This window comes from Saccoglossus kowalevskii, chromosome 12 (assembly GCF_978046115.1).
Source record: "Saccoglossus kowalevskii chromosome 12, keSacKowa6.1, whole genome shotgun sequence".
In the NCBI taxonomy this organism is placed as follows: Eukaryota; Metazoa; Hemichordata; class Enteropneusta; family Harrimaniidae; genus Saccoglossus; species Saccoglossus kowalevskii.
This window is the reverse complement of record NC_140652.1, coordinates 34226763-34252954: the sequence shown is the minus strand read 5'-3', so window position 1 is coordinate 34252954 and position 26192 is coordinate 34226763. Positions and strand designations below refer to the sequence as shown.

The window sequence follows — 26192 nt, the reverse complement described above, 5'->3', positions numbered from 1 at the left end:
AATGTATCATTATTTACGGAACCAACACTTTTGCCTATCGCCCTTAGTGTATCTAAACCCAGCTTGGTGGCGCTTTCGAAAGTTCGAGTACAACCTTGGCAAAGCGGAAACCTCCTACACATTGGTTTCGCCCAACGCCATGTTTGGCAGCAAGGCCCACAGCTGGACGCGCACTGTATTTGTCAGATTCCGTTTATGATGTCTTCAGAAAATTCGTGAAATGATGATATGATATTATGAACACCTTTAAATGCAAAATGTAAAGAATTAATTTCGGCGTGCAACAGTTTTTAACACAGGTAGGTACTTCCGGTATTGTTTCACCCGTCTGATGTTCATAATATTGACATACACAGTCGGTTAACATTACAGTCAGTTGGCGTGTGTAACCTTGGCGTACGTAAAAAGACAGAGATCTACACTCCAGGTCCCTTCATTCTACACACTGGGTTACACAGCCAGGTGACTGTGGACGTAATCTTGTAGATGTAACGTGTAATCCACCTAAGACAAACCTCATACAGGTAATATGTATCCAGGCTGGTATGTATCGGTACTTACATGTAAATGAAAAAGGTTAGTCTTATGGTCAAAATATCCATTCTGTATTTTTCTCTATTTTTGGTTTTACTTACCGTTATGTTTTTTTTAGGAGACCGAGGTACAATATACAACAAAAAAAACAACTTAATAACAGCAAGTACCCCCCCCCCCTCCTCAAGCCATAGAGCCATGAATAAACTAAAATAATATTAACAAATATGGAAATTAAAAAAACTACATATAACCCGGTAAGGGTTCATCATATTTTAATCACATTGCACTATAATAATAATAATAATAATAATAATAATAATAATAATAAATTTATTACGCAACTTAACCATCGGTAGATTTAGTAAGGTGAAAATGATAACAAAGGCAAATAAAATAAGGCAAACTAAAACACTAAAATTAATTAATGTAATTTGTAGTTTAGATAGATTGCTACTTTTCACATGTGTGCATATTTTAGCACACATAGTAGAGACAATATTTCATTACAACATCTGTCTACAATTAATCATTCTAGTATCACAGTAGTTAACAGTGTGTGAATTTTGGTTTTCACACGATGAAAACTTATTTCCTCCTAAAAAAAACACTAAAAATTTTGTCAATTTTTTAATACTTGAAAACATCAAATAGTACTGTAAAATACTTTATTTTAGCTGGAATTAATATTTGCTGTCTGGAATTTATTTTCACTGATTTTTGACTAGTTGAATGTACAATATACAGAAAAAGATATATTCGCTGGTAATTATTTTCACTGAATCTTTTCTTCAACGAAAATAGGGAAAATTAAATCCAAACGAAAATAAAGTATTTTACAGTACCTTGTTGTAAGACACTATACATTTGCATGTATTTCAATGGCAAACAGACAGAGTTGTAATCATTGAAGATATCTCTGTCTTCATATACTAACCTGAGAGAAGACACATCCCTCTTGGTACAATGTAAAATACTAAACATTTGACCAGTGAGCGCTCAGCGTGGGTTATTTTGTCAAGTTCAAACAAAGGCTATTTAGAGACAACTTTGTATTAAGTTGCTTGCTACATCTTTACCATACCAGTCTGTGTTTACCTTACATTTTAAAATACTTCTTGATAATTATCGTCAAAAGTTACAACTAAAAGTTGATTTTAAAAAGAGCAAAGTGATGATTTTTAATGGGTCAGTTAAAAATCTTGAGAATGAATTTCAGTTTTACCTGAATGTAACACCAATAGACAACCGCAGATATATCGGGAATTTTTCATGTGAATATATTCAAGGGCTCAAATTTTGTGAGTATTATAAATAGGTATTTTTTCAATTCAATTCTCAGTTCAAGCCCTGTGAATATATAATTTGACTCCGTCTCATGTGAGACTTGAAAAATGCCCTGACAGTCTATGTTTGACTTGCAGCTTTTTTGGCATTTAGAAAAAGAAAGTATACATATCTGTTTTAGTATGAGTTACACTGTAATAAAATACACCAATACGATCTAAGTAAAATATTCTGATCTGGATATAAAACAATATCTTGATTGGATATTCTGTAAAACATGTATTTTTAGCTAACCTATTATTTCAGCTAATTTAGCTAATCTGTAATTTCGCTAATTCAAGATGTCACTAATTTAAAATAAAGTATATTTTCACAGTGAGATTATTGGCACTTTAGCTAAATGAAGATTCAATAATTCATGCATGGAGTCAAATTTGGTAAAATGGAGTATAGCTATTTAAACATGTTTTACAGTATATCTCAATTAGGAAATACATATATCTGGATTGAGATATATATTTCATCTGACGGTTAGTTCTGACTGCATGAATCATAGGTATCATTGTTTTCATCTTTTTCACATTTACAGATCTTGGAATTCATATCATTGCCATCATTGGTTATTTCATTCATTATCATAAGATTTATCTATTATCATTCCATTATCATGGCAACAACAGCTTCTTTGACCACTCTTAGAGATGATAATGCTGATTACATTGAGGTGATATTATTTTTTCATTCTATTCATTTTTACTACGAAAAATGGACTTTATGCTGTTCATTGCTGTAAGACCATCTGTTACTCTGAAGTCAGCAAAGGCATGTTTATTATTATAAATATACAATTTCATAATAACAATTTTCATTTGAAATCAGACTCATTCAAATCTAAATGAGATGACTGGATTGGCTGAGCAGATGTCGCTGCTCATATCGTGAAGTACCGTAAAAACTGTATTAGAAGCCACATTCCTTATACTGGTAGTAGTCGCACCAAATGTAGAATACTTTATTTTCGCTTGGAATTTATTTTTCACTGAAGGAATGCTTAAGTGAAAATAAAATCCAGCGAATATACTTTTTTTCCTATATTTCAAATTCAACTCATCAAAAATCAGTGAAAACAAATTCCATACAAAAAAAACCCAAAAGCCTTTTCAGCGAAAATTAATTCCAGCTAAAATAAAGTAATTTACAGTATTCTATTTGAATAATTGAGAACGAAAAAATCACAATTCGTCATTTATGTAGATGTTCTAATAGAAACCGCATCCCCTCTGTTGCATTGTACCATTTTAATAGAAACCGCGGCTTCCAATTTTACAGTACTCATGCATTATTCAGATATAAATTTATTACAACAGACCACATCACTGCACAAGTTCATAGAATGTGTAACTCCTGTGTGAGTTTATAAATATTAGCATACATGCTGAATTTAGTTTACTTTAGCGCCTTTTTGTAGTCCACCTTCATTTCAAATTGGCCGAGGTGCAACATACATCAGAAACACTTGAGCTTGAGAGAGTGTGTTAGCTCCCAAGTTCATACAAGTTTCATCATCTATGCCCTACCAAGCTTGACAAGTTGGCGTAGGTGGCGCCCTGGACTGCTGCGAATGTCAGGCATGGGTGGGGTTTGCAGCAGTCCAAGGCGCCACCTACGCTAACTTGTCAGCCTATGCCCTTCCTTGTTTCATATGAATGTGTGAATTACTTTCTTTACTGCAGTGCAGAGTAAAATTTGCAACGAAAATAAAATTCTTTTGCATGTGACTTTTATTATGGTTCAGTTACGTATACGTTGCTGTAATTAAAAACAAGTTAATGTAGTTAACATGGCTTGATGTTAACTTTTAAACTCCCTTGTCTGAAATATATTTTGCCTATTGTATATTTACTATAGTCTATTAAGGCAAGTTAGTTACTATTCAGTTGTCTGAATGTCAATTTTACATGTCCTGGCTATGAGACTTCCCTTATAGTCTCACCCTGGTTAACATAATCAGTGTTTTATATACTGTAGAATACTTTATTTTCACTTGGAATTTATTTTTGCTATTTTTGCTTAAGGAATGATTCAGTGAAAATAAAATCCAGCGAATATACATTTTTTTCCTATATTTTACATTAAACATAAATTCCACACAAAACACCTGAAAGGTCTTTTCAGCGAAAATTTATTCCAGCTAAAATAAAGTATTTTACAGTATTTGAATACCTATTTGTCATTGTCAACCCTGTATGCATGTGCATAGATCCCAATATTTTATTTCACATATACCGATACATGTATGTGTACATTTACTACCACCATGTCAATTTGGTTCAATATTCCATGGTTTAAATAAAGAATGAACATATATGGGTGCTTGTACTGTAATCTGAAATGGAATATGTTTGTATAAATAGGATCAAACATTTGTAGTTGAAAAAAGATTTGGTGTCAGCTGCTACTTCTTGTTCTACCTAGAATTACCTGTTACAGAATAGATAGAATAATGTGTGATTAAAAATGTTCCATTTCAATCTGGGCTGTAAAGCCAATAAAATTTATAAAACAAAATAAAAAAACAAACAACAACAAAATTTGTTACTTGAACGATAGTGGGCAATACATTGAAGATAACACAGAGGTATTTCTATGGAATTGTCCCATTTGATGAAGCATAGGCATATTTGAATTTAAGTAGAAAGTAATAAAGCAGTATATCATTGGGTCACCCAAGGAGGTGGTTGTTACAATCAACTGTATGTAATATACTTTCTGTAATACATGCAGATAATGCGAGTCACTGTTTTTATTTACTGGTACACAAAATTTAGAACACTAGTCTTGTCCACCATGCCGACAAGATATTCTAGTTCTTAACCACTGCATTTACAAGTAAAACCTCATTGCATAAAACACTAAAAATATTTATTACAACGTGCTTGATCTGAATGGATAAAAGCTGTTTGTAAACAAAGAGTTTTTTTTGATTTCCCGTGTCAATATTTCATCGTTTCATATTTTTTTTTCAGAATTACCATCTCAACTCCAATAGTATGTTTGTATTCTGGGACTACTTTGCACTCATCCTGTACTTTGTGTTGATCATTGGCGTTGGCCTTTGGGTAAGTGATTTTGTTGTTGATATATTGTACAGTGGTGCATTTCTGGTCTATGTGCAGTAATGTATCACAGACATTGCACACATCTTTTTTTTTTTCAGTATTTTTGTTACATTGAATGATTCAGACCAACCTGATTTTATGTACTCAATATTGTATGGTGTTTATTTTATTTTATTTTATTTTATTTCATTTTATTTCATTTCATTTTTGCTATTTTTTTCATATTTCATTATTTTTTACTTTTTATGTATTTGATTATGTTCTCTTTTGTTTTGTTTTTTTTAATAATTGCAATCAACAAATAAATAATAGATCAAAATCAAATAAAATGGATTAAAAATTGGGATCTTATTTTAATCAGATTGAGTTCAGACTGAATAATTATTTATTAAAAACAAAAATGTGGTTTTGCTCTTGCGTAAAATATTATTTGTATTATAGAATAATCAACTTGTTGACAAATTGGTTGAAAAAGCAATATATAGTGGTTTGCGTGTTAATTGATTTTAGTTTCAATGAAATTAAATTAACTTCCTTCCTCTGTTTTTGTTTGCAAATTACCATGACCAATTTATCAACTATGTACTATTTTAGTTATTTTTGCTGGTATGAAAATAATTTTTCGACATTATATGACAAATATGGTCAAACTAATAAGTTATTTTGCAATAAAAACAGATGGTAGCAATCGTCAGTGTGTATCTATATTCACTGTCAAGTGTCAATTCTTGTAACCAACATCAAAATGTTTTTATTTCCTCAAAAACAAACATGAATAGGTTGTATTATTCAGGCTGTTTTAAAATTAACATCCAAGAAGAATTTACTATTTATAAAAAAAAACTGTTTGATGTGACAAACAACAGCTTTGTACTGTATATACAATCTATCTAAATCACAGGAAAATGTATCTGTAACACAAACTATTATTTATTTATTTATTTATTTATTTTTGTTTGTTTGTTTGTTTGTTATTGTATGACTTTCACAGCTGTACACCAAACTACATGTAGTACACCAGCCAAAATACCCTCCTGTTCACATGTAAGAAATATTCTGTCATTTCCTCCAAATATGCCAGTGTTTAATAATTTAATAAAATTCATCCAGCATCATTTTAAATTTCATATCAAGTCCTCAACCTTGAAATTAAATGATAGTGTTACAAACACTGGTGTCCCTTTTCATGTTCAAACATGTTTTTCAACTTTGTTTTCTCACAAATGCCAGTGTAACACCTTCTAATTTCTTTGAGTGAGAGCATAGCTATAGCTACCTACTGAATTGCTACTAATTGAGAAAAAATGGTTCATGCAATTTGAATTTTATTGAATGTATCAGAACCATATAATCTTGAATAAAATGCCATTAATTGCTTCATAAAAACTGTTGTTTGCTTTTAAAATTATCATAAATTGGTGAAAATAAAGGGTAGTCTAGCATGCTAACTAAAAATGTATATATTATATTTTTTTGTATTTTATCTTTCTATTTACTACAATTTTACTCAAAATCTACTGGTATATAATTGATAATTAATATGCTAGAAACTGTAAAATGGCTGACAATTATTGTCTGAATACTTAATATACAGAATATTTTATGTATGCTATTTTACTTCACTGTCTTCACTGGGATTACTAACAACAAGGAATGTTAAATAAACAGATTATTGTCACTTGTGTTATTAAAAATAGTCTCCATAGACACCACCAGATGGTGCAGTTCAATACAGTGTGTATTCATAATAAATGAATAAAACCATTATGATGATCAGGGATAAAAGTCTGTCGCTGCCAGTATGTCTGCAATGTTAACATTTTGTAAATTTAGTAATTATAATCTGATCATTAATATATATTATTGGTAATGACGGCCATCTTTGTCGCGTATCTATAATTATTTGACAACAGTTGACATTCTGACCTGAATATGTACATTAGCTGCTGAGTCAAGGAGTATGTTTTCAGAATGTAAAGAAACGAAATGTTCTTGGTGTGTAAGCTATACGGTAGTCACAAAAGCTTATATTTGGGATGTAATACTTTTATTACATGTCTCTCAGCTGGGTGTACTGTGGAATACTTTATTTTTGCTTGGAATTAATTTTCGTTATTTTTGCTGAAGAAATGATTCATTGAAAATAAAATCCAGCGAAAATATCTTTTTCCTATACTTTACATTCAACTCATTAGAAATCAGTGAAAATAAATTCCATACAAAACACCCAAAAAGTTTATTCAGCGAAAATTAATTCCAGCTAAAATAATGTATTTTACAGTAGTTTAATTTACAAAAAAACTATATCAGAATTCAAAAGTCTCTAAACTTTCTAGATTGTCCCAATCTTGAATTGTATAATATAAAAAATATATAATGCTTCATTGTTTCGGGCTCAGCCAAACCAGGACTTATAATTCACTTCAAGAAAAAAACATAACTGTTGCTGTTCACACTGTTCATAAAAAATTGATATGAGCTTCACTTCAATGTGTATCAGAATGAATACATATGTACCTGTACTTTAATTTGAGGCAAATATAATTATTTATTAAGATTTATGTCAATTCAATGAGATAACAGCTAGATTTCAAGATTTTCTGGTCATTTTTGCAACCATCTTTTCGATAGTGAAATAATTACCTTAATTTGTTTTATTTCACAGTCTATGAAAGGTCGTGATAGGTCAAATGTTGCTGGATATTTCTTAGCTGGTAAAAACATGATTTGGTTTATGGTGAGTAGTAATGATCATTATCAACCCACTCAACTTTATCTTACACTCTCAGCTACGCTACGCTACGCTATGCTGCACTGCACACTACACTACACTACGCTACGCTACGCTACGCTACGCTACGCTACACTACACTACACTACGCTACACTACACTACACTACACTACACTACACTACACTACACTACACTACAAAATACAAAATTTGTTGGTGTTTTTTGAAGTTATTTTATATTTTTTGTAGGTAGGAGGGTCTTTATTTTCTAGTAATATTGGCAGTGAACATTTTGTTGGATTGGCAGGATCTGGAGCTGCTACTGGTATATCAGTTGGAGCATATGAACTCAATGTGAGTAGAATTTATACTAAGTCCCATCCAGAAGTGAATACAAAGCTTTACACAATGCATTCATTATTATCATGTGCTTCAATCATTCTAGGCGATGTATCTACTGCAGTTACTAGGATGGGTTTTCTTGCCTGTGTACATAGCTGGACTGGTAAGTAGTAGTATGGTTTTCAAGAAGCTTTGTTATTATTCAAGTTTTTTCAGACCACATATTAGAAACAGAAAAGTATCTATAAAATGTTTACACAGCAGAATCACTTTGTAGCTAGTTATAAAAAGGGTGTTGTCTAAATGTATATGTACATATGTGTATTTGTAAATACAACAATTATTCACTGTTTTAATTTTTAATTTTCAATTTTCACTGATAAGTAAAATGCATTAAATTCATGTAAACATGTGAGATAACAATAGAAATAATTGCTTTTCTGTCAAGCTTATGAACTTAAAACAAAGTAGAATTAATCAAAACATCAAAATAGTGAAATTAAATACAAGTAAAAATAAATGGTTTTACAGTAGAATATGTTTTGTACATGTATCTACGATCTTAAAGTGTGATCCCTTGCAATGTACATGTATTAGTATACAGACACTAACCAGTAATCAAAGGAGTTTATGTTGCAGTGAAACCGAACATGAATATAATTATGATATTAATTCACATGTACCCTGGTACCTTATTCTCAGTGTTATACTATGCCAGAATATCTAAGTAAACGATTTGGTGGAAGACGGATACGAGTCTACTATGCCTGCCTCTCATTGGCTTTATATATACTGGTTAAAATATCGGTAAGTGTTCTGTTTGTAAAATATTGTTTGCATTTTGAAATGGTACAATAATTATTCATGATTCCTGGGGGAATACATATTCATTATATAACATCTTTCAATTTGTCTACTAATTCAGAATAGGTGAAAATAGACTGACAAATAGTAAAAAATAATCATGTGACACATGCAACTTGATATCTCACCCTACTTAATCTAATGTAACCCATAAGATTATAATGAGAATACTGCAAAACTTGCACAAAGGCAGTATGGGAATTGTATTAAAATATGATCCTGTACTGCCTTTATGCATACTTTGCAGTATTCTTGTGATAACCTTTTTATTAGTCCCCGTTCGGACGCAGTCCGAAAACGGGGACTTATGTTTTGCCCTGTGTGCGTCCGTGCGTCCGTGCGTCCGTGATCACCTGTATCTCGAACATGCATGGACCGATTAAGTTCAAACTTCACTCATACATCACACATTATATGGGACATATGCACATGCATTTCTTTCATGATCCGATTAACGATAGCCGAATAGCGGCCATTTTAAGGCCGAAAATGCATCAAAATCGCACATTTTCACCATTCCGGACCCGGATCTCAGTTATGCATGGACGGATTTTGTTCAAATTTGGTACATACATTAAACATAATAGGACCTTGATGCACGTCATTTTTTTTTTGGGATCGGGTTCGAAATGGCCGACTGGCGGCCATTTTGTTTTAAAGAATTCAGTTCTGGATCCGTATCTGAGACATGCTTGGATTGATCGAGTTCAAACTTCACACACACAAGGTACATCATGTCACAAATATGTATGTGCATTTGTTTCATGATCTCATTAACGATAGCCAAATGGCGGCCGCTTTAAGGCCGAAAATGCATTGAAATCGCACATTTTCACCATTCCGGACCCGGATCTCAGTTATGCATGGACGGATTTCATTCAAATTTGGTACATACATTAAACATAATAGGACCTTGATGCACGTCATTTTTTTTTTCGGATCAAGTTCGAAATAGCCGACTGGCGGCCATTTTGTTTTAAAGAATTCAGTTCTGGATCCGTATCTGAGACATGCTTGGATTGATCGAGTTCAAACTTCACACACACAAGGTACATCATGTCACAAATATGTATGTGCATTTGTTTCATGATCTCATTAACGATAGCCGAATAGCGGCCATTTTAAGGCCGAAAATGCATCAAAATCGCACATTTTCACCATTCCGGACCCGGATCTCAGTTATGCATGGACGGATTTTGTTCAAATTTGGTACATACATTAAACATAATAGGACCTTGATGCACGTCATTTTTTTTTTTGGATCGGGTTCGAAATGGCCGACTGGCGGCCATTTTGTTTTAAAGAATTCAGTTCTGGATCCGTATCTGAGACATGCTTGGATTGATCGAGTTCAAACTTCACACACACAAGGTACATCATGTCACAAATATGTATGTGCATTTGTTTCATGATCTCATTAACGATAGCCAAATGGCGGCCGCTTTAAGGCCGAAAATGCATTGAAATCGCACATTTTCACCATTCCGGACCCGGATCTCAGTTATGCATGGACGGATTTCATTCAAATTTGGTACATACATTAAACATAATAGGACCTTGATGCACGTCATTTTTTTTTTCGGATCAAGTTCGAAATAGCCGACTGGCGGCCATTTTGTTTCAAAGAATTCAGTTCTGGATCCGTATCCGAGACATGTCTGGATTGATCAAGTTCAAACTTCACACACACAAGGTACATCATGTCACAAATATGTATGTGCATTTGTTTCATGATCTCATTAACGATAGCCAAATGGGGGCCGCTTTAAGGCCGAAAATGCATTGAAATCGCACATTTTCACCATTCCGGACCCGTATCTCAGTTATGCATCGATGGATTTTGTTCAAATTTGGTACATACATTAAACATAATAGGACCTTGATGCACGTCTTTTTTTTTTTCGGATCAAGTTCGAAATGGCCGACTGGCGGCCATTTTGTTAAAGAATTCAGTTCTGGATTCGTATCCAAGACATGTCTGGATTGATCAAGTTCAAACTTCACACACACATGGTACATCATGTCACAAATAGATATGTGCATTTGTTTCATGATCTGCTTAACAATAGCGGAATGATGGCCATTTTAAGGCCGAAAATGCATCAAAATCACGTATTTTCACAATTCCAGAACCGGATCTCAGTCATGCATGGATGGATTTTGTTCAGATTTAGCACAATGTGTTGTACATATGCAGGTGCATTTCGGTCATGATCTGCTTTGAATGTATATGTCACTCAAATATGAACGGAACGGGGACGTGTCATTGACAATGACTTGTTATACATAATTCCTCATTCTATAAAGTCCTCTGTTATTTCGACATGATTGAAAGAGAGATAGCTATTGTAATGTAAAAATCTTTGTGACTATGAAATTGTTTCCTCCAGTGCTGTACTGTAGAATACTTTATTTTCGCTTGAAATTAATTTTTGCTATTTTCGCTGAAGGAATGATTCAGTGAAAATAAATCCAGCGAATATACCTTTTTTCCTATATTTTACATTCAACTCATCAAAAATCAGTGATATAAATTTCATACAAAACACCCAAAAATTCTTTTCAGCTAAAATAAAGTATTTTACAGTAATTCAATTTTCATCTTGTAATACATTGTGCCTGCATTCAATGTAAACAAACTAAAGTATTCAAATGTAAATATTTTGCACATTTTCCAAATATGGAAGATGTAAAATTTGAATATATCAGTAACACTTGTAACACAATCGTACAAAATGTCGTTCCATTGTTTTTCCTGCCAGATATGAAGTATATCTATCATTTATTTCTAGGTGGATATCTATTCAGCTTCTTTATTTATTGAGGTAACCATTGGATGGAATCTCTATGCCTCAGTATTACTGATATTAGGGCTGACATCCATCTATGTGGTCACTGGTGGTCTAGCTGCTGTTATTTACACCGATACAGTACAGACAGTTCTCATATTAATAGGAGCAATAACACTCATGATATTTAGTGAGTAAATTATGAAATCTATATTCATATTAATAAATATTCATCTTTATGAATTATTGCAAAAATGTTACAAACTACTGTGAATGCATATTTATTCACCGAGATATAATTTTTTTGTTTTAACTGAAATTGGCTAAATTGAATTCAGTTTGATTCAGATGAATAAATCAACTCGTCATAAATCAGTGAAAATAAATTCCATACAAAACACCCAAAAAGTTTTTTCAGCGAAAATTAATTCCAGCTAAAATAAAGTATTTTACGGTATTGTGTGATTACAAACTGTGATCTTAATACTGTAGCATCAAATGATCTACCGGTACTTCATATAAGATTACATAATAATGGTCTGTTCAAGTTCTTGTGTCAACTTATCGACATTGATAAAACGGGAAATACATACTTTTCACTTTGTGACTTTCAAGCTAGAAATAATGGCAGTTACTCGTCTACTTTTCCAAGTCAAAAATGCACCTGTATCAGGCTTTAAATATATGCACACCATTCTGCCTATTATATAAAACAAGAAGAACAAACATGAAAAACTATGTTACATTCACATTATCCTTATAAGAGTATTGTGGTAGTCTATGGTTAATTTAGTTAAACAACAGCCATCAATAGATAAATGTGCTATACGCATTTGATGTTGCCCAATTTTAATTAAGTACCGGTAAAGATATTTCCATAATCCCCTCTACTTTTGATATTGAATTGTAAATTTGGAAATTCAACTTCAAAATCAAATTAACCAATATATTAACAATAATTGTTTTTACATTTAAAAATAATTGCATTTTTGCAGGTTTAGTTGAAGTTGGTGGTTTGGAAGGTTTGTACCATGGCTATATGGCGGCTGTGCCAAACACCACATTATCAGGACTCACTCCAGATTGTGGTTACCCTAGAAACGATTCATTTCAGATGTTGCATTCTGCTGATGATGACCTCATGCCATGGGTTGGCTTTTTTCTAGGACAGACTACAGCATCAATATGGTACTGGTGTGCTGATCAGGTATGTTGTACAAATACAATGACATTTTTGATGTGATATTTTTTAACCTTTTCACCACCAGTTCTCTCTTTTAATCACAAATTCACAAAATAGTTCTGTTTATAGTCTGCACTATCCTTCAGAAGATTGGAACAAAAATAGCCAAATTTTTTGAGTAAAAACTGAAAATTGACTCAAATTTTGTCTATTGGCTCCAAAATTAGGGTTCACTTCTAGAAATATTTAGAGGAATACAGAAAAAAGTGGTGGTTAAAAGGTTAAAGCAAAGACCCTCTAAAAGAGGGTCTATGGTTAAAGCAAAGAATTGAGATTTATGATGTAAGATTTGGCTGATTATTCAATTAATAATAAATTTAATTTAAAGAAAAGGTCTTGGCATCAAGTGTAGGGTTTAAATTTTAATGCCAAAACACATTAAATTAATTGACAAAATGTTAAATCATCAAATTTCAAAGTTTTCTTTGGAGATTCTACTGTACTGATTTAATAAATATTTTTTTTTTAGGTTATAGTACAACGTACATTGGCAGCTAAGAATATGTCACATGCTAAAGGTGGTACATTGATGGCTGGATATTTGAAAATATTACCAACATTTTTATTTGTTATTCCTGGAATGATCAGTAGAGTTCTCTACACCAGTAAGTAACAAAGATGGCCGTCACCGAATAATAAAAATTCTGATTATCTGCATGTTACATAAAAAACCTAGAAACTCTCAAACCATTTGAAATTTATTAGACATATTTTATTTTCTCTGTATTTCACTCATCTGCCAAAAAGGTAACACTTGGAAAACTGTGATTGACAGGCATTTTGCATACATTAGCCGCCATATTAAACTCATGATTTTTACTTGTCACGGCACGCTTCGACCGAAAACAACAACATTTATATATTAAAAGCCCAATCAGATGAGTGTAATCGCTAGCGTACATATTCATGCCCCCGTAGAAATGTATTTGAAATCACAGCTTGATCTCCAAACATCGTAAATGGCACATTTCCCAGAGCTCCCGCCACGATGTGAGCGGCTTGGTTCGAATTAGCATACTAATTGCGGTGGCCATCTTGCCCCTATTTATAATATCAGCTCCTCTTTAAGTTCAGTAGAACTATTTTCACAGTCCTCATCAGATTTTTTTAATTTTAATTTTTATCTATTTAACTACTTGTATTTTCATTTTTTTCTGATGAAATAAACATACCCCCGGTATACTATATACAGCAAGTCAGATGTGATATTTATTTCCTTATCTGATAAGGGATTGTTACATAATTTTATGCAAACACCACATTGATTGTTTCAGATGCTGTTGCCTGTGTTTTACCAGAGTCTTGTGAGGCTATATGTGGTAACTCTATCAGCTGTTCTAATATAGCCTATCCACTGTTAGTTGTTAATATATTACCCATTGGTAAGTTGTTTATGCTAGTCATCTTAGAAGTCAATCATTATGCCTATGCACACCAGGTGAAAGATTCAATTCATGGCTCATTCTGTGGGTGGTATCATCACTTAAAATATACCATTCTAGGATTGGTATAATCAGAGGGGTGTTTTGGAATTTTAGAGAGGATTTTAGGAACTTGAGGATTATTCTGATGTTATAAATCATTAGTTTAAAGGGCAGTACTCATCGCGCTGCGCATGATTTTCCCACAATCCAATGCGCTCTTCTAATGGAAATTAGAACGAGCACTAATTACCGATTGTGACTCCTTCGATACCTTAAAAACACCTAATAAAATACCTAATTAAAACTTTTTCAGCTTGTACTCGTTGATCTGCGCAACAGTCAAAGTCACCATCTTTTGTTATATGAGATCCATATCTTGCGCATGCATGGCGCGACGACTACCACCCTTTAATATGAGGTTGATTCACATTATTAACCTTTCTATCATGTGATGTTTTGCTTGAATATTGCCACGGGATATATTCATAACTTAAAGGGGCACTTCCAGTTAAGCTTAATCCCGCAACAAATTTACTTTCTGGATTAAAATAACAATAGATACCAAAAGATAGATTAACATTGTAAACAACATAAACAATAGTATTCCATGATTCTTTGGTGCAATCCCTGGGATTGAGCGGTTCCCCTTTAAGCCTTAGTGTTGTGATTTTCTCTGTATACATGTATTTTTCAGGTTTTCGTGGTCTGATGTTGGCTGTGATGTTAGCAGCTCTCATGAGTTCTCTGTCATCTATATGTAATAGTGCTAGTACGTTGTTTACTCTTGATATCTGGAGCACGTTCAGAAACTCTCCTTCAGAAAAAGAAAAGATGATAGTTGGCAGGTAAGTCTTTTACCTTATATGGTCATTGTTTGCATTAAATAAACAGTTGGTTGTTGCAGCTGTGTCTCATCTGTTATGTGCTAAGCCGTCCAATTTTTGCTTCTGTGAGTTTTTGCAATTTAATGAGAACAAATTTCCATGAAAGTAACTGTTCTATTGGACCTTGTTTTGAATTTTACTGAATCACTCGTAAAATTAAAGCTGTTAACTGTATATTGAAAACTACACACACTAGTCTAATTGAAACATCACTATTTCTATTCATACTTTTATTCATGTCTTATTTGAAGTGAGGATTCACCAAATATAAGTGGGGTGATATTTCTCTTTACATATCAATACAAACTTGTCTTGTCTGTCTTAGTGAACTAAGATGTAATGCATATTTAAAGTTTAGATGTTTGGGTGAAATGAAAATTATGTCATTTTCTTCATGCTTTCATATTTAGCTTCGCTGTCGACTTTGTCGAGCGGAGCTTATCATATGAGTGATTGTCCATCGTCGTCCGTGTCAATGTTTTACTTTTTCGACTTCTTCTTGAAAACTACAAGCCTGAATGCTTTGATATATTTTTGTCATTTTTGGTAAAAAGTGATATTTTCGACTTCGTGTTAAAAACCGCAAGTCCAATTGCTTTGATACTACATATATAGGTACTACATGTCGACCTCTCTCAGATTTGTTCATTTCGTGATGATATCTTCAATTCTCTAATTTTGGTGAATATTTTTGTAATTTTTGGTAAAAAGTGATATTTTCGACTTCTTGTTAAAAACCGCAAATCCAATTGCTTTGATACTACATATATATGTACTACATGTGGACCTCTCTCAGATTTGTTCATTTCGTGATGATATCTTCAATTCTCTAATTTTGGTGAATATTTTTGTAATTTTTGGTAAAAAGTGATATTTTCGACTTCTTGTTAAAAACCGCAAGTCCGATTGCTTTGATATTACATATATAGGTACTACATGTGGACCTCTCTCAGATTTGTTCATTTTGTGATGATGTCTTCAATTCTCTAATTTTGGTGAATATTTTTGTCATTTTTGGTAAAAAGTGATATTTTCGACTTCTTGTTAAAAACCGCAAGTCCAATTGCTTTGATATTACTTATATAGGTACTACATGTGGACCTCTCAGTTTTGTTCATTTTCTGATGATATCTTCGATTCTTTAATTTTGGTGAATATTTTTGTAATTTTTGGTAAAAAGTGATATTTTCGACTTCTTGTTAAAAACTGTAAGTCCAATTGCTTTGATATTACATATGTGTAGGTACTACATGTGAACCTCTCTCAGATTTGTTCATTTTGTGATGATATCTTCAATTCTCTAATTTTGGTGAATATTTTTGTAATTTTTGGTAAAAAGTGATATTTTCGACTTGTTAAAAACCAAAAGTTCAATTGCTTTTATATTACATATATAGATACTACATGTAGACCTTTCTCAGATTTGTTCATTTCGTGATGATATCTTCAATTCTCTAATTTTGGTGAATATTTTTGTCATTTTTGGTAGAAAGTAATATTTTCGACTTCTTGTTAAAAACTGTAAGTCTGATTGCTTTGATACTATACATATTGTTCATTTTCTAATGATGTCTTCAGTTCTTTAATTGAAATGTGCATTGCTAACAGCGGAGCTATCTCAGCCGATAGGCTGCTTGTTTAAGTCATTTGAATACCAAAAATAAAAAAATAAAATTGAGGTCGTTTTCCTGGAAAATGTTCTAAATTTATATTTTACCACTGATTCCCAAGGTGACATGGGAAGGAAAAGTCATATATTACTATTGTTTGAATTTAAATATTGGTAAAACTTTCACATTTAATATAGTGCATTTTGAGTGAGATACTATTCAATGGAGAGATATCCCATAATGCATTGCATCAATGTGCAGTAACATGCTCAGTAGTGCATTTTGGTATATTTGCATGTTGCTATGTTGTCATGTGGAGTAGTGAAGTTGACTAACCTTTCCATTTTGTGTTTTTATTCATTCAGAATATTGGTGTTTGTATTGCTTCTTGTCAGTATTTTATGGATACCTGTTGTCCAGGCAACACAAGGTGGATTATTATTCATTTACATACAGACGGTTACAGCATATCTAACCCCTCCAATCACAGCAGTATTCCTTGGGGGAATTCTATGGAGTAGAATCAATGAACAGGTATAGCATTTGTAATGATTACAACAAATTACTAAAAATAGAACTTAACTTATAAATACTGTAAAATACTTAGCTGGATTAAATTTTCGGTGAAAAGACATTGCTTAGTATGGAATTTATTTTCACTGATTTTTGACAAGTTGAATGTAAAATATAGGAAAAAAGGTATGTTCGCTGGATTTTATTTTCATTGAATCATTCCTTCAGCGAAAATAGCGAAAATTAATTTCAAGCGAAAATAAAGTATTCTACGGTATGGCTAAATTGATTATTAAACTTGTTCAAATCCATCATCCTTGTGATGTTTCAAACAAATGTTGTGATTAAATGCTATAAATTATTATGATAGCATTTTATGCAACATTTTGCCCATTATTATGTATTTATCCTTGTTTTTTATTGACTAATGTCAACACAATTTATTTATTATTTGCTAGAGAACATAATCAAAATTTGTTAACAAGTATCAAACTAATATAAGGGTTTATTTTGTGCATGGTGTAAAAATTGACTTTGATGTTCAAAGAGTAAGTATGTGTATATTGTAACTATGGCACTTAACATATTTTAAAATATTTCATTTTGCATATCATCTGTACCTTATTATATCATTTCCAAATATGGAATAAGTGCAGTACAAAGATTTTTCAGCTTATTAGAAAGTTTTATTTTCAAATAAGTAATACATGCAGTCTAAAGTTTCAACACCTTATCAGGAAATGTTGTGATGAGAAATACACTTTATTCAAAGATTTATTTCTTTATAAGGAAGTGGTATTTCCAAATAAAGAATTCATTCTGTACAAAAATTCTTAATTTATAAGGAAGTGGCATTTCTCATTGAGAAATACACTCTGTTCAAAGTGTTGTCGGCTCCACCATGTGTCATTCGTGTCAATTTTTTACATTTTCACTTCTTAAAAACTACAAGCCTGATTGATTGCTTTGATACTGGTGTATATGTACCTTGGTTAGACCCCTCTCGGATTTGTTCATGATGATATTTCCCTGTTTCAAGTGCAGCCTGAAAGGAGGAGCACTAATTTGGGTTCTGTCTGTTCGAATGTCCAATTGCATCTTCAAAGTTTTCTCAGAAATTCTGCAGCAGATATCAATGAAGATTTACAGCTTGATGAATCTGGGTCTGGGTTCCAAATCTGGGTCTTTTTCATGATTTTCATCATCAATTACTACTCCGAAAAACACTGACAGAAGAATTCCACATGCTCGGAATACTGTAGAATACTTTATTTTCGCTTGGAATTTATTTTCGCTATTTTCGCTGAAGAGATGATTCTGTGAAAATAAAATCCAGTGAATATACTTTTTTTCCTATATTTCACATTCAACTCATAAAAAATCAGTGAAAATAAATTTCATACACCCAAAAAGCCTTTTCAGCGAAAATTAATTCCAGCGAAAATAAAGTATTCAAGATTTTATTGATTTTCACCTAATGTGTTCCATCCTAAATAAATCAATAACGGAAACACAGTATTGCAGTGCATGTAAAATACAGAGCTGTCATAAACAAACCAACAAAATTTAGGACAACTGAAACTAACTATTTATGTTAAAGAAAGTTTTCTGTTCAAAAAATATTAACACTTTTTAGAAAGTGCTATTTTTAAATAAGGATCAAAGATTGTTTACCTGATTAGAGATTGTCGGAAATATGTGCAGTGAAATGCACATTTTGTATTTCTATTAAATGGAGTGAACACATTTGTAACATCTTTGAACATAATTGTATCACGTTTGTAACATCTTTGAACATAATTGTATCACGTTTGTAACATCTTTGAACATAATTGTATCACGTTTGTAACATCTTTGAACATAATTGTATTACATTTGTAACATTTTTTGAACATAATTGTAACACATTTGTAACAACTTTGAACATAATTGTAACACATTTGTAACACATCTTTGAACATAATTGTAACACATCTTTGAATATAATTGTAACACATCTTTAAACATAATTGTAACACATCTTTGAACATAATTGTAACACATCTTTGAACATAGTTGTAACACATTATGGTACACAAATGTGCTCAAATAACTATTTCATTTTTACAGGGTGCATTTTGGAGTCTAATGGTTGGAATTGTAATTGGATCAATTCGATTTATATTGGACCTTGTGTATCCGGCACCTGGATCATGTGAAGAAGACACCAGACCACCCATTGTCACATTGCAGTTTATGTACTTTGCACTGTTAGTGTTCTGGATATGTGTGGTTGTCATGGTTGCTGTTAGTTTACTGACACAGCCATTGCCAGAACATCGGGTATGTCTTTTGGTTGATATCTTTTCACTTTTTTCTGAGTTTCTCACATGTTTTATGTGAATAATTGCATAATTCTGACATTATCTGATCTAAATTTCCCTGTATGCATGTCTAAGCCAATGATAGTTGCATATTCTATTCTAGCTTTCTGTATGTAATCAATTGCATTTTCATAATCCGTTCCCAGTCCTAGTCAACATTCTAAACTTTTTGTGATATACTTCATTTTTCATCTTTCATTGAGGAGGTTATTCAGTCTCAAATTTTCTCCATATCTGAGAACTTGGTGCTTGGTACTAAGGTATATAAACTTGCCTACCTAGGGTGTCTTCTCATTAGTATGCAAATTGTAAACTTTTTTTTTTAACGCAATTTTGGACTATACATCTGTAGTCAAGTAGTAGTAGACAGTTTGTCATCACTTTTCAACAATGTCTCTATTCAAATTAATATTGTATCTTATATTACATCTAAAAATACAGGTGGTAAAATACAATTTGCATATTAAGTAATTGGACTCCCTAACTTATTGGTTTTTGAATCTTCATTTTGTTTTTTATCCTTGTTTATAGTCTGCAGCACCATTGATTAATAGAAAAGTCAGTTGCTGTGATTGGTTTTTGTGTTATCTCACCAATCTTAAGTTTGTTAAGGTGTTTACATATTGCATGTTTTATTATTTCACTCTGGGTTCTCATGAATCAAATCGTTTTGAATTTCAAATAATTGTATATCACCCTGGAAGAATCTTGGCTTGAATTTGCATCTGTTTTGGTCTTCTTTCCTCATCAATTAAAAGTGTGCATAAAAATAACAATTTCAAATTCAAAATAAAAAAATTATTTGACCACATAATTTTTTTTTCTGGACCTTATAAAAAAAATATTAGAAAGAATTAATGTATTAATAATTAATATTTTACTATATTCTGTGTCATTGGAACATCCTTTGGATCACTTCCAATTTGGTATTCAATTTGTAGACACTATCGGTATTTGCACTGTGACAATATGCTGTACTTCCAAATCTTTTCAGACTTTATTTTCACTGTATGTTCTTAGTTGCACTAAGAAGAGATTTACATACCGGTAGTAAATTTAGGAAAGTCTAAACCTTTCCAATTATGTCTTCCCTCACTTCAGTAGAAATTCAGTTACACCATCATATACATGCATATATGAATACATCATATATAAAAATTATTAAAATTCATTAATTTAACACTTGTCTTGTTTTGTGATATTCAATAATTCAGTTTGGAAATGACTGACTGGATCCTGGGGCAATTCAGTCAAACATGGAAATATTGCTTGTCCAAAAATTCATTAAAAATCTTGTCTAAGTGCAACTGTTTATTATGTCAGTACATGCCTGCAGTAGCAGTATACAGTGTTTTATGCAAACTGGTTACATGCTTAGTGTAGACTGGTTACATGCTTAATGCAGACTGGTTACATGCTTTATGTTTCTTTGTTTTATGATAGATATTGCATGTGTTTACCATTCAGGAGTTGTATAATGTGGATGTTTGTTGTGTATTTTTTTATAGCTCATGCAAAGATATTGGAATAATATCTGTATTAAGTGATTATCATCTATATGTAGTCATCAGGAATCAGACAAGAGGTCTCTAATGAAACCAAAGTCATGACTTTATTTGTCAATTTAATCTGGCATTAGTCCTTAGATGTTGTCACAATTTACGGCAGGTTTTAGAGGATCTATCAACATAATGTAAAAAGGAAATAATTGGGTCTTCAACAAAATCACAGTCCTGATTCAAAAAAATGTTGTTCATATGAATACCCATAAACCATCAGTGTCATATCTATGTGATACTTTTACATGATCTAACGATGACTGCATGTGTGTTTCAGCCAAAAACCTTATCATGACTATGGGCTTCTGCTGATGGCCTTACCATGACTGTGTGTTTCAGCCAAAAACCTTATCATGACTATGGGCTTCTGCTGATGGTCTTACATTGTCTATGAGTTTATAATGACAGTAATTTTTTCAGATTGTGAGACTGACTTTCTGGACAAGACATAGAGAGGGTAACTATGAGGAAATTGATGACACTGTAGAACGTCATCAATACGAAATGGATAAGGGGAAAGAAGACAAAGCACAACGGGATAGTGACACAGGAGAGCATGACAGACAAAATGAAGACCCCACAATGACAGATGGTGATAAGGAAACAATAGAGACATCTATGGATGGTGATAGTACAAGTAAGTTGGTTTTATACATGTCTCTTTATTCACTAATCCCACAATGCTCTTCTACAACATTTTGCACTATGCTTATGCTAATATTGATGAGCAGTGCATGCTGGGTAATACAACCACATGTACATTATTTTTTTGTCAACTTGTATAAGATCATAACTTTATGTTATTTTTCGTGTAGCAAATTGAAATAACACAGATTTAAATATTATGTTGTCTTTAAGCTAGAATCCTGCTCATAAAGGATAATATCTGAAGTTATTCATTTTGCAATAAAATGTACTTCTAGACAATATAAAAATATGGACTAAATGATGGTTATATTTTAGTGGATAATGCCCATTTTTCAGTATTATAATTCTTTTACCATAGGTTTCTATGGCAGGAATATTATACCATATCTCAAATGGTAGGCTGGTGACATAGGCTTAACAAAATTATATATACTATACTTTTTGTTGTCCTGGATTTTTTCAAAAATCTTGGTTTAAAAAAAGTGTCAAAATTATTATTCTAAATATAATAATTTGTGGAAAATATTAGGATAATTAAAAATTTAATTTAAAAATAAATGTAGTATTTGAAATGAGTCAGAGTAAAGATTATCAGCAAAAGCCTGTGTGATTTGTGTAGGAAATGACAAATATGTGTTGTAGCCTTGTTCAGTATAATGAACCATGTAAAAACTAGAAGAATGCAGCTGATATAGCTCCACTGTTTGAGATGCACAAACTGAATGGAGTCTCAAATCATTCAGTCTAGCCATCCATTTTCAAGATAACAAGAATATTCTCTAAAATGTGGAAATTGGAGTTATCGACAATAAATGAATAAATTGATTTTTTATGACAAAATTATTCACTAAAATTAGAGAATAAAAGTTGTCATCACAAAATAAACAAATCTGACTGAGATCCAATAAATTCACATACATATAAAATATCAAGACAATCAACCCAGCAATCTTAAAAAAGTCAAAAATAGCACTTTTTACCTAAAATAACAAAAATATTCACTAAATAGCGAATAAACTTATCTTCACGTAATTTGAGAACCACCTAACCTACATTTGTTGTAAACCCCTTAGCCATACAACTGGTGGTTTTCAAGTTGTTGACAACCTACAGTAATAAAAATAACTTTGTCAACATCAGAGCTAGATGTTTTCAGCTTGTCAATAACCAACATGACGTGTTATTTAATGAAACATTAACATTTCTTTTCTTGCAGTACATCAAGTATCTCATACTACTACCACAGCCAATACTTCCTTAGATACATCATTCTCTGCAAAGGTCACTGCTTTCTTTACTTGGTTTTGTGGTGTCCAAGCTGAAAAACAACTCACTTCTGAAGAGAAAGAACAACTTGAAAAAAGATTGACTTCAATTGCACAAACACGACGTGAGAAATGGATTTTAAATATGAACTTGGTGCTTATTTTAAGCGTGGTTATTTTTTTGTTTATTTTCTTCACTTATTTATGGGTATTGCCATATCAAGTTTAATCTACACAATAAACCATGCGCCCATCCAAACCGACTCTACCCATACCAAATCACCTCATCTCATTTCATCCAAACCGACTGCATCCATACCAAACCACCTCATCCCATTTCATCCAAACCCACTTCACCCATTCTACCCCAAACCACCTCATCTCATTTTATCCAAGCCCACTGCACCCATTCCACCCCAAATCACCTCATCTCATTTTATCCAAACCCACTTCACCCATTCTACCCCAAACCACCTCATCTCATTTCATCCAAACCCACTTCACCCATTCTACCCCAAACCACCTCATCTCATTTCATCCAAACCCACTGCACCCATTCTACCCCAAACCACCTCATCTCATTTTATCCAAGTCCACTGCACCCATTCTACCCCAAACCACCTCATCTCATTTTATCCAAGCCCACTGCACCCATTCTACCCCAAACCACCTCATCCCATTTTATCCAAACCCACTGAAGCCATCCTACCCCCAAACCACCTTATCCCATTTTATCCAAACCCACTGCAGCCATCCTGCCCAAACCACCTCATCCCATTTTATCCAATCCCACTGCACCCATTCTACCCCAAACCACCTCATCCCATTTTATCCAAACCCACTGCAGCCATCCAACCCCAAACCCCCTTATCCCATTTTATCCAAACCCACTGCAGCCATCCAACCCCAAACCCCCTCATCCCATTCCACTCAAACCCACTGCACCAGAAATTAGACCACCCACATCATTCAATTCCATTCAATCTCAAACCAGGTTAACCGCCTGCCCGGCCCATCTCACACCTCATCACCTAATGTCATCCAAACCCACTGCATCCCAACTAAGTTGGTTATAGCATATTTTCTCAATCGTCAAACATTTGACATGTGTTCCATCTTGTGGCTGATTCATTCTAGAGGCCAGTCAACTGACTGAGTTTCTTTGATACAGGATTCACCACAAGTAAACAAATAATTTTGGTACTTACAGGAATATGAATGAACAAGTAGAGGTGACTGTCAGTAGCCTCATGCATATCATTAACTCTGTTGGGTGAATGAGCATCCTGAATGAAACAACTTGCACACAATGCATATACATGTACCTGTATCAAGTGTTATCCACATGGTTTAACTAATTCACATCTCAAATAATAATTGTGAATTCCAGAGTGATGATAATGGGGCTGTGGCAAGTGATGTTGGGGTTTCCTCTATTTCAACACTAGAGGGCGTGTTTTCCCTGAGTTGGTAGGTTGTATAGTAGTCTGAATACATCTGGAAATCGCCTGCATTTGACCACTGTTAGTATTTACATAATAAATGAGGCTGTCACAATTTGTAATTATGTTATGTACAACAAAGTTTGTAAATACTTCTCGACTATTAGCCTGATGCATAATTAATTTATGAGACTGTTTGCAAGCAATAACAGCATCAATAAATTATTCCTCTTACTGGACAATTAATACTCCTAAAAAGTGCTAGAGTGTGTGACCATTTAGTGGTTATAGACAACGGCCTTATTATCCCTGGCACAGGCAGTGGTTACCAGCATCTGTATGTCTGTCAATGGTACATATGTTTGTGGGTATGGAGTCATCACTAACAAAAATCAACATTTACGCATTTTGAAATTTGGTGTGATCATACTGTTCTGGGGAGGACAAAATGTGTAAATTGCCGGCTAATTTGCAAACTTTGTGCAGTGTTTGCTATATCCGAATATAGTAGCTAGTACACCACAGCCTTTCATTAAAAACTGTGTCCACACCTAATGTAACAATGCCAGGGATCTTTCCTTATCTAATGCCTTTCTTTTTAATGTAGTCTGAAATATTAGTGATTTTTAAAATGATCAATATTAATACCTGAAAACAAGGTTTTAAGTTTTTAAATGTATACCACATGAGGGCGCTATATTGTTTTATTCTATTGTGTTGCAATAAGCAATTTACTCGCTATATTGCAATTACGGTATTCCTAAAAAAGACAGAATCTGTAATTTTATAAGGCAGCATTTATATTTAATTGAATGTTTTGTTTGCACAATGACTGCCACTATAGACTCGTCATCTCATTTGCAACATGGCAACGTTCACCCTGGGAATGAATATTGTTGACTGACACTACATACAGTGAAAATCAGTGCAGTTTAACAATTGAACTGTGATACAGTTTGTATTTTTAATTAAATGACCAAAAATAAAGTAGTGTCCAGCTGCTCACAATATGATGGATCATGAGAACTTTATTTTTTCACTTTGATAATATATAATAATAATAGACATGTTTTATTGTTTTATTACAAACCTTGAACATTGATACATGTCGTATCAGAAGTTCTTAGTACCAGCCTCGCTATCAACAAGATGAGACTTTAATGGGATCTTGACATGATGTCACCATACAGAACTATTTAACAATCTACCGTACCATTTCTAAGTAATGATTAGTTTGGAGGATTACATTATCTTGTATTTTTTTAAAGTGTAAATAGAAAATTATTTATTATAGTATGTGTCTTATAGACAAATAAAAATTATGTGATAAATGAGAAAATAAAGTGACTTTTTTGGTGATGGTGAATATGATCCTGTCTAATCTTTTACAATGACTATGATTACAATGACTATGATTACAATGACTATGATTACAATGACTAGATATGCTTTGATATGTTATATGTAGGTGTCTTTGGTTGGCATTTATCAGGTTTGTGATGGTAGCTTTAATCATCAGTAGGTGACTATGACTCCGAAAACTGTCACAACACTTGGGATTTTGAATGCACATC

The 26192-nt window shown here is 32.8% G+C and overlaps 1 protein-coding gene across 2 annotated transcripts; it reads left to right on the top strand.

Annotated features, from left to right (window-relative positions):
- Positions 1 to 130: 130 nt before the first annotated feature.
- On the top strand, positions 131 to 25984 carry LOC100366791 (sodium/glucose cotransporter 4-like). 2 transcript variants are annotated; one of them, XM_006811659.3, is made up of 16 exons: positions 131 to 299; positions 2411 to 2545; positions 4848 to 4940; positions 7606 to 7677; positions 7922 to 8026; positions 8118 to 8177; positions 8717 to 8821; positions 11671 to 11857; positions 12663 to 12874; positions 13380 to 13515; positions 14185 to 14292; positions 15029 to 15179; positions 17194 to 17362; positions 19451 to 19663; positions 21684 to 21900; positions 23128 to 25984. In XM_006811659.3, the coding sequence occupies exons 2-16, from the start codon at positions 2489 to 2491 to the stop codon at positions 23403 to 23405; spliced, it is 2163 nt and encodes a 720-aa protein (XP_006811722.2). In that variant the 5' UTR covers positions 131 to 299; positions 2411 to 2488; the 3' UTR covers positions 23406 to 25984. The 2 variants fall into 2 exon arrangements, with proteins under 2 accessions (XP_006811722.2, XP_085362726.1); XM_085506600.1 differs by lacking the exon at positions 2411 to 2545.
- The last annotated feature ends 208 nt before the right edge of the window (positions 25985 to 26192 follow it).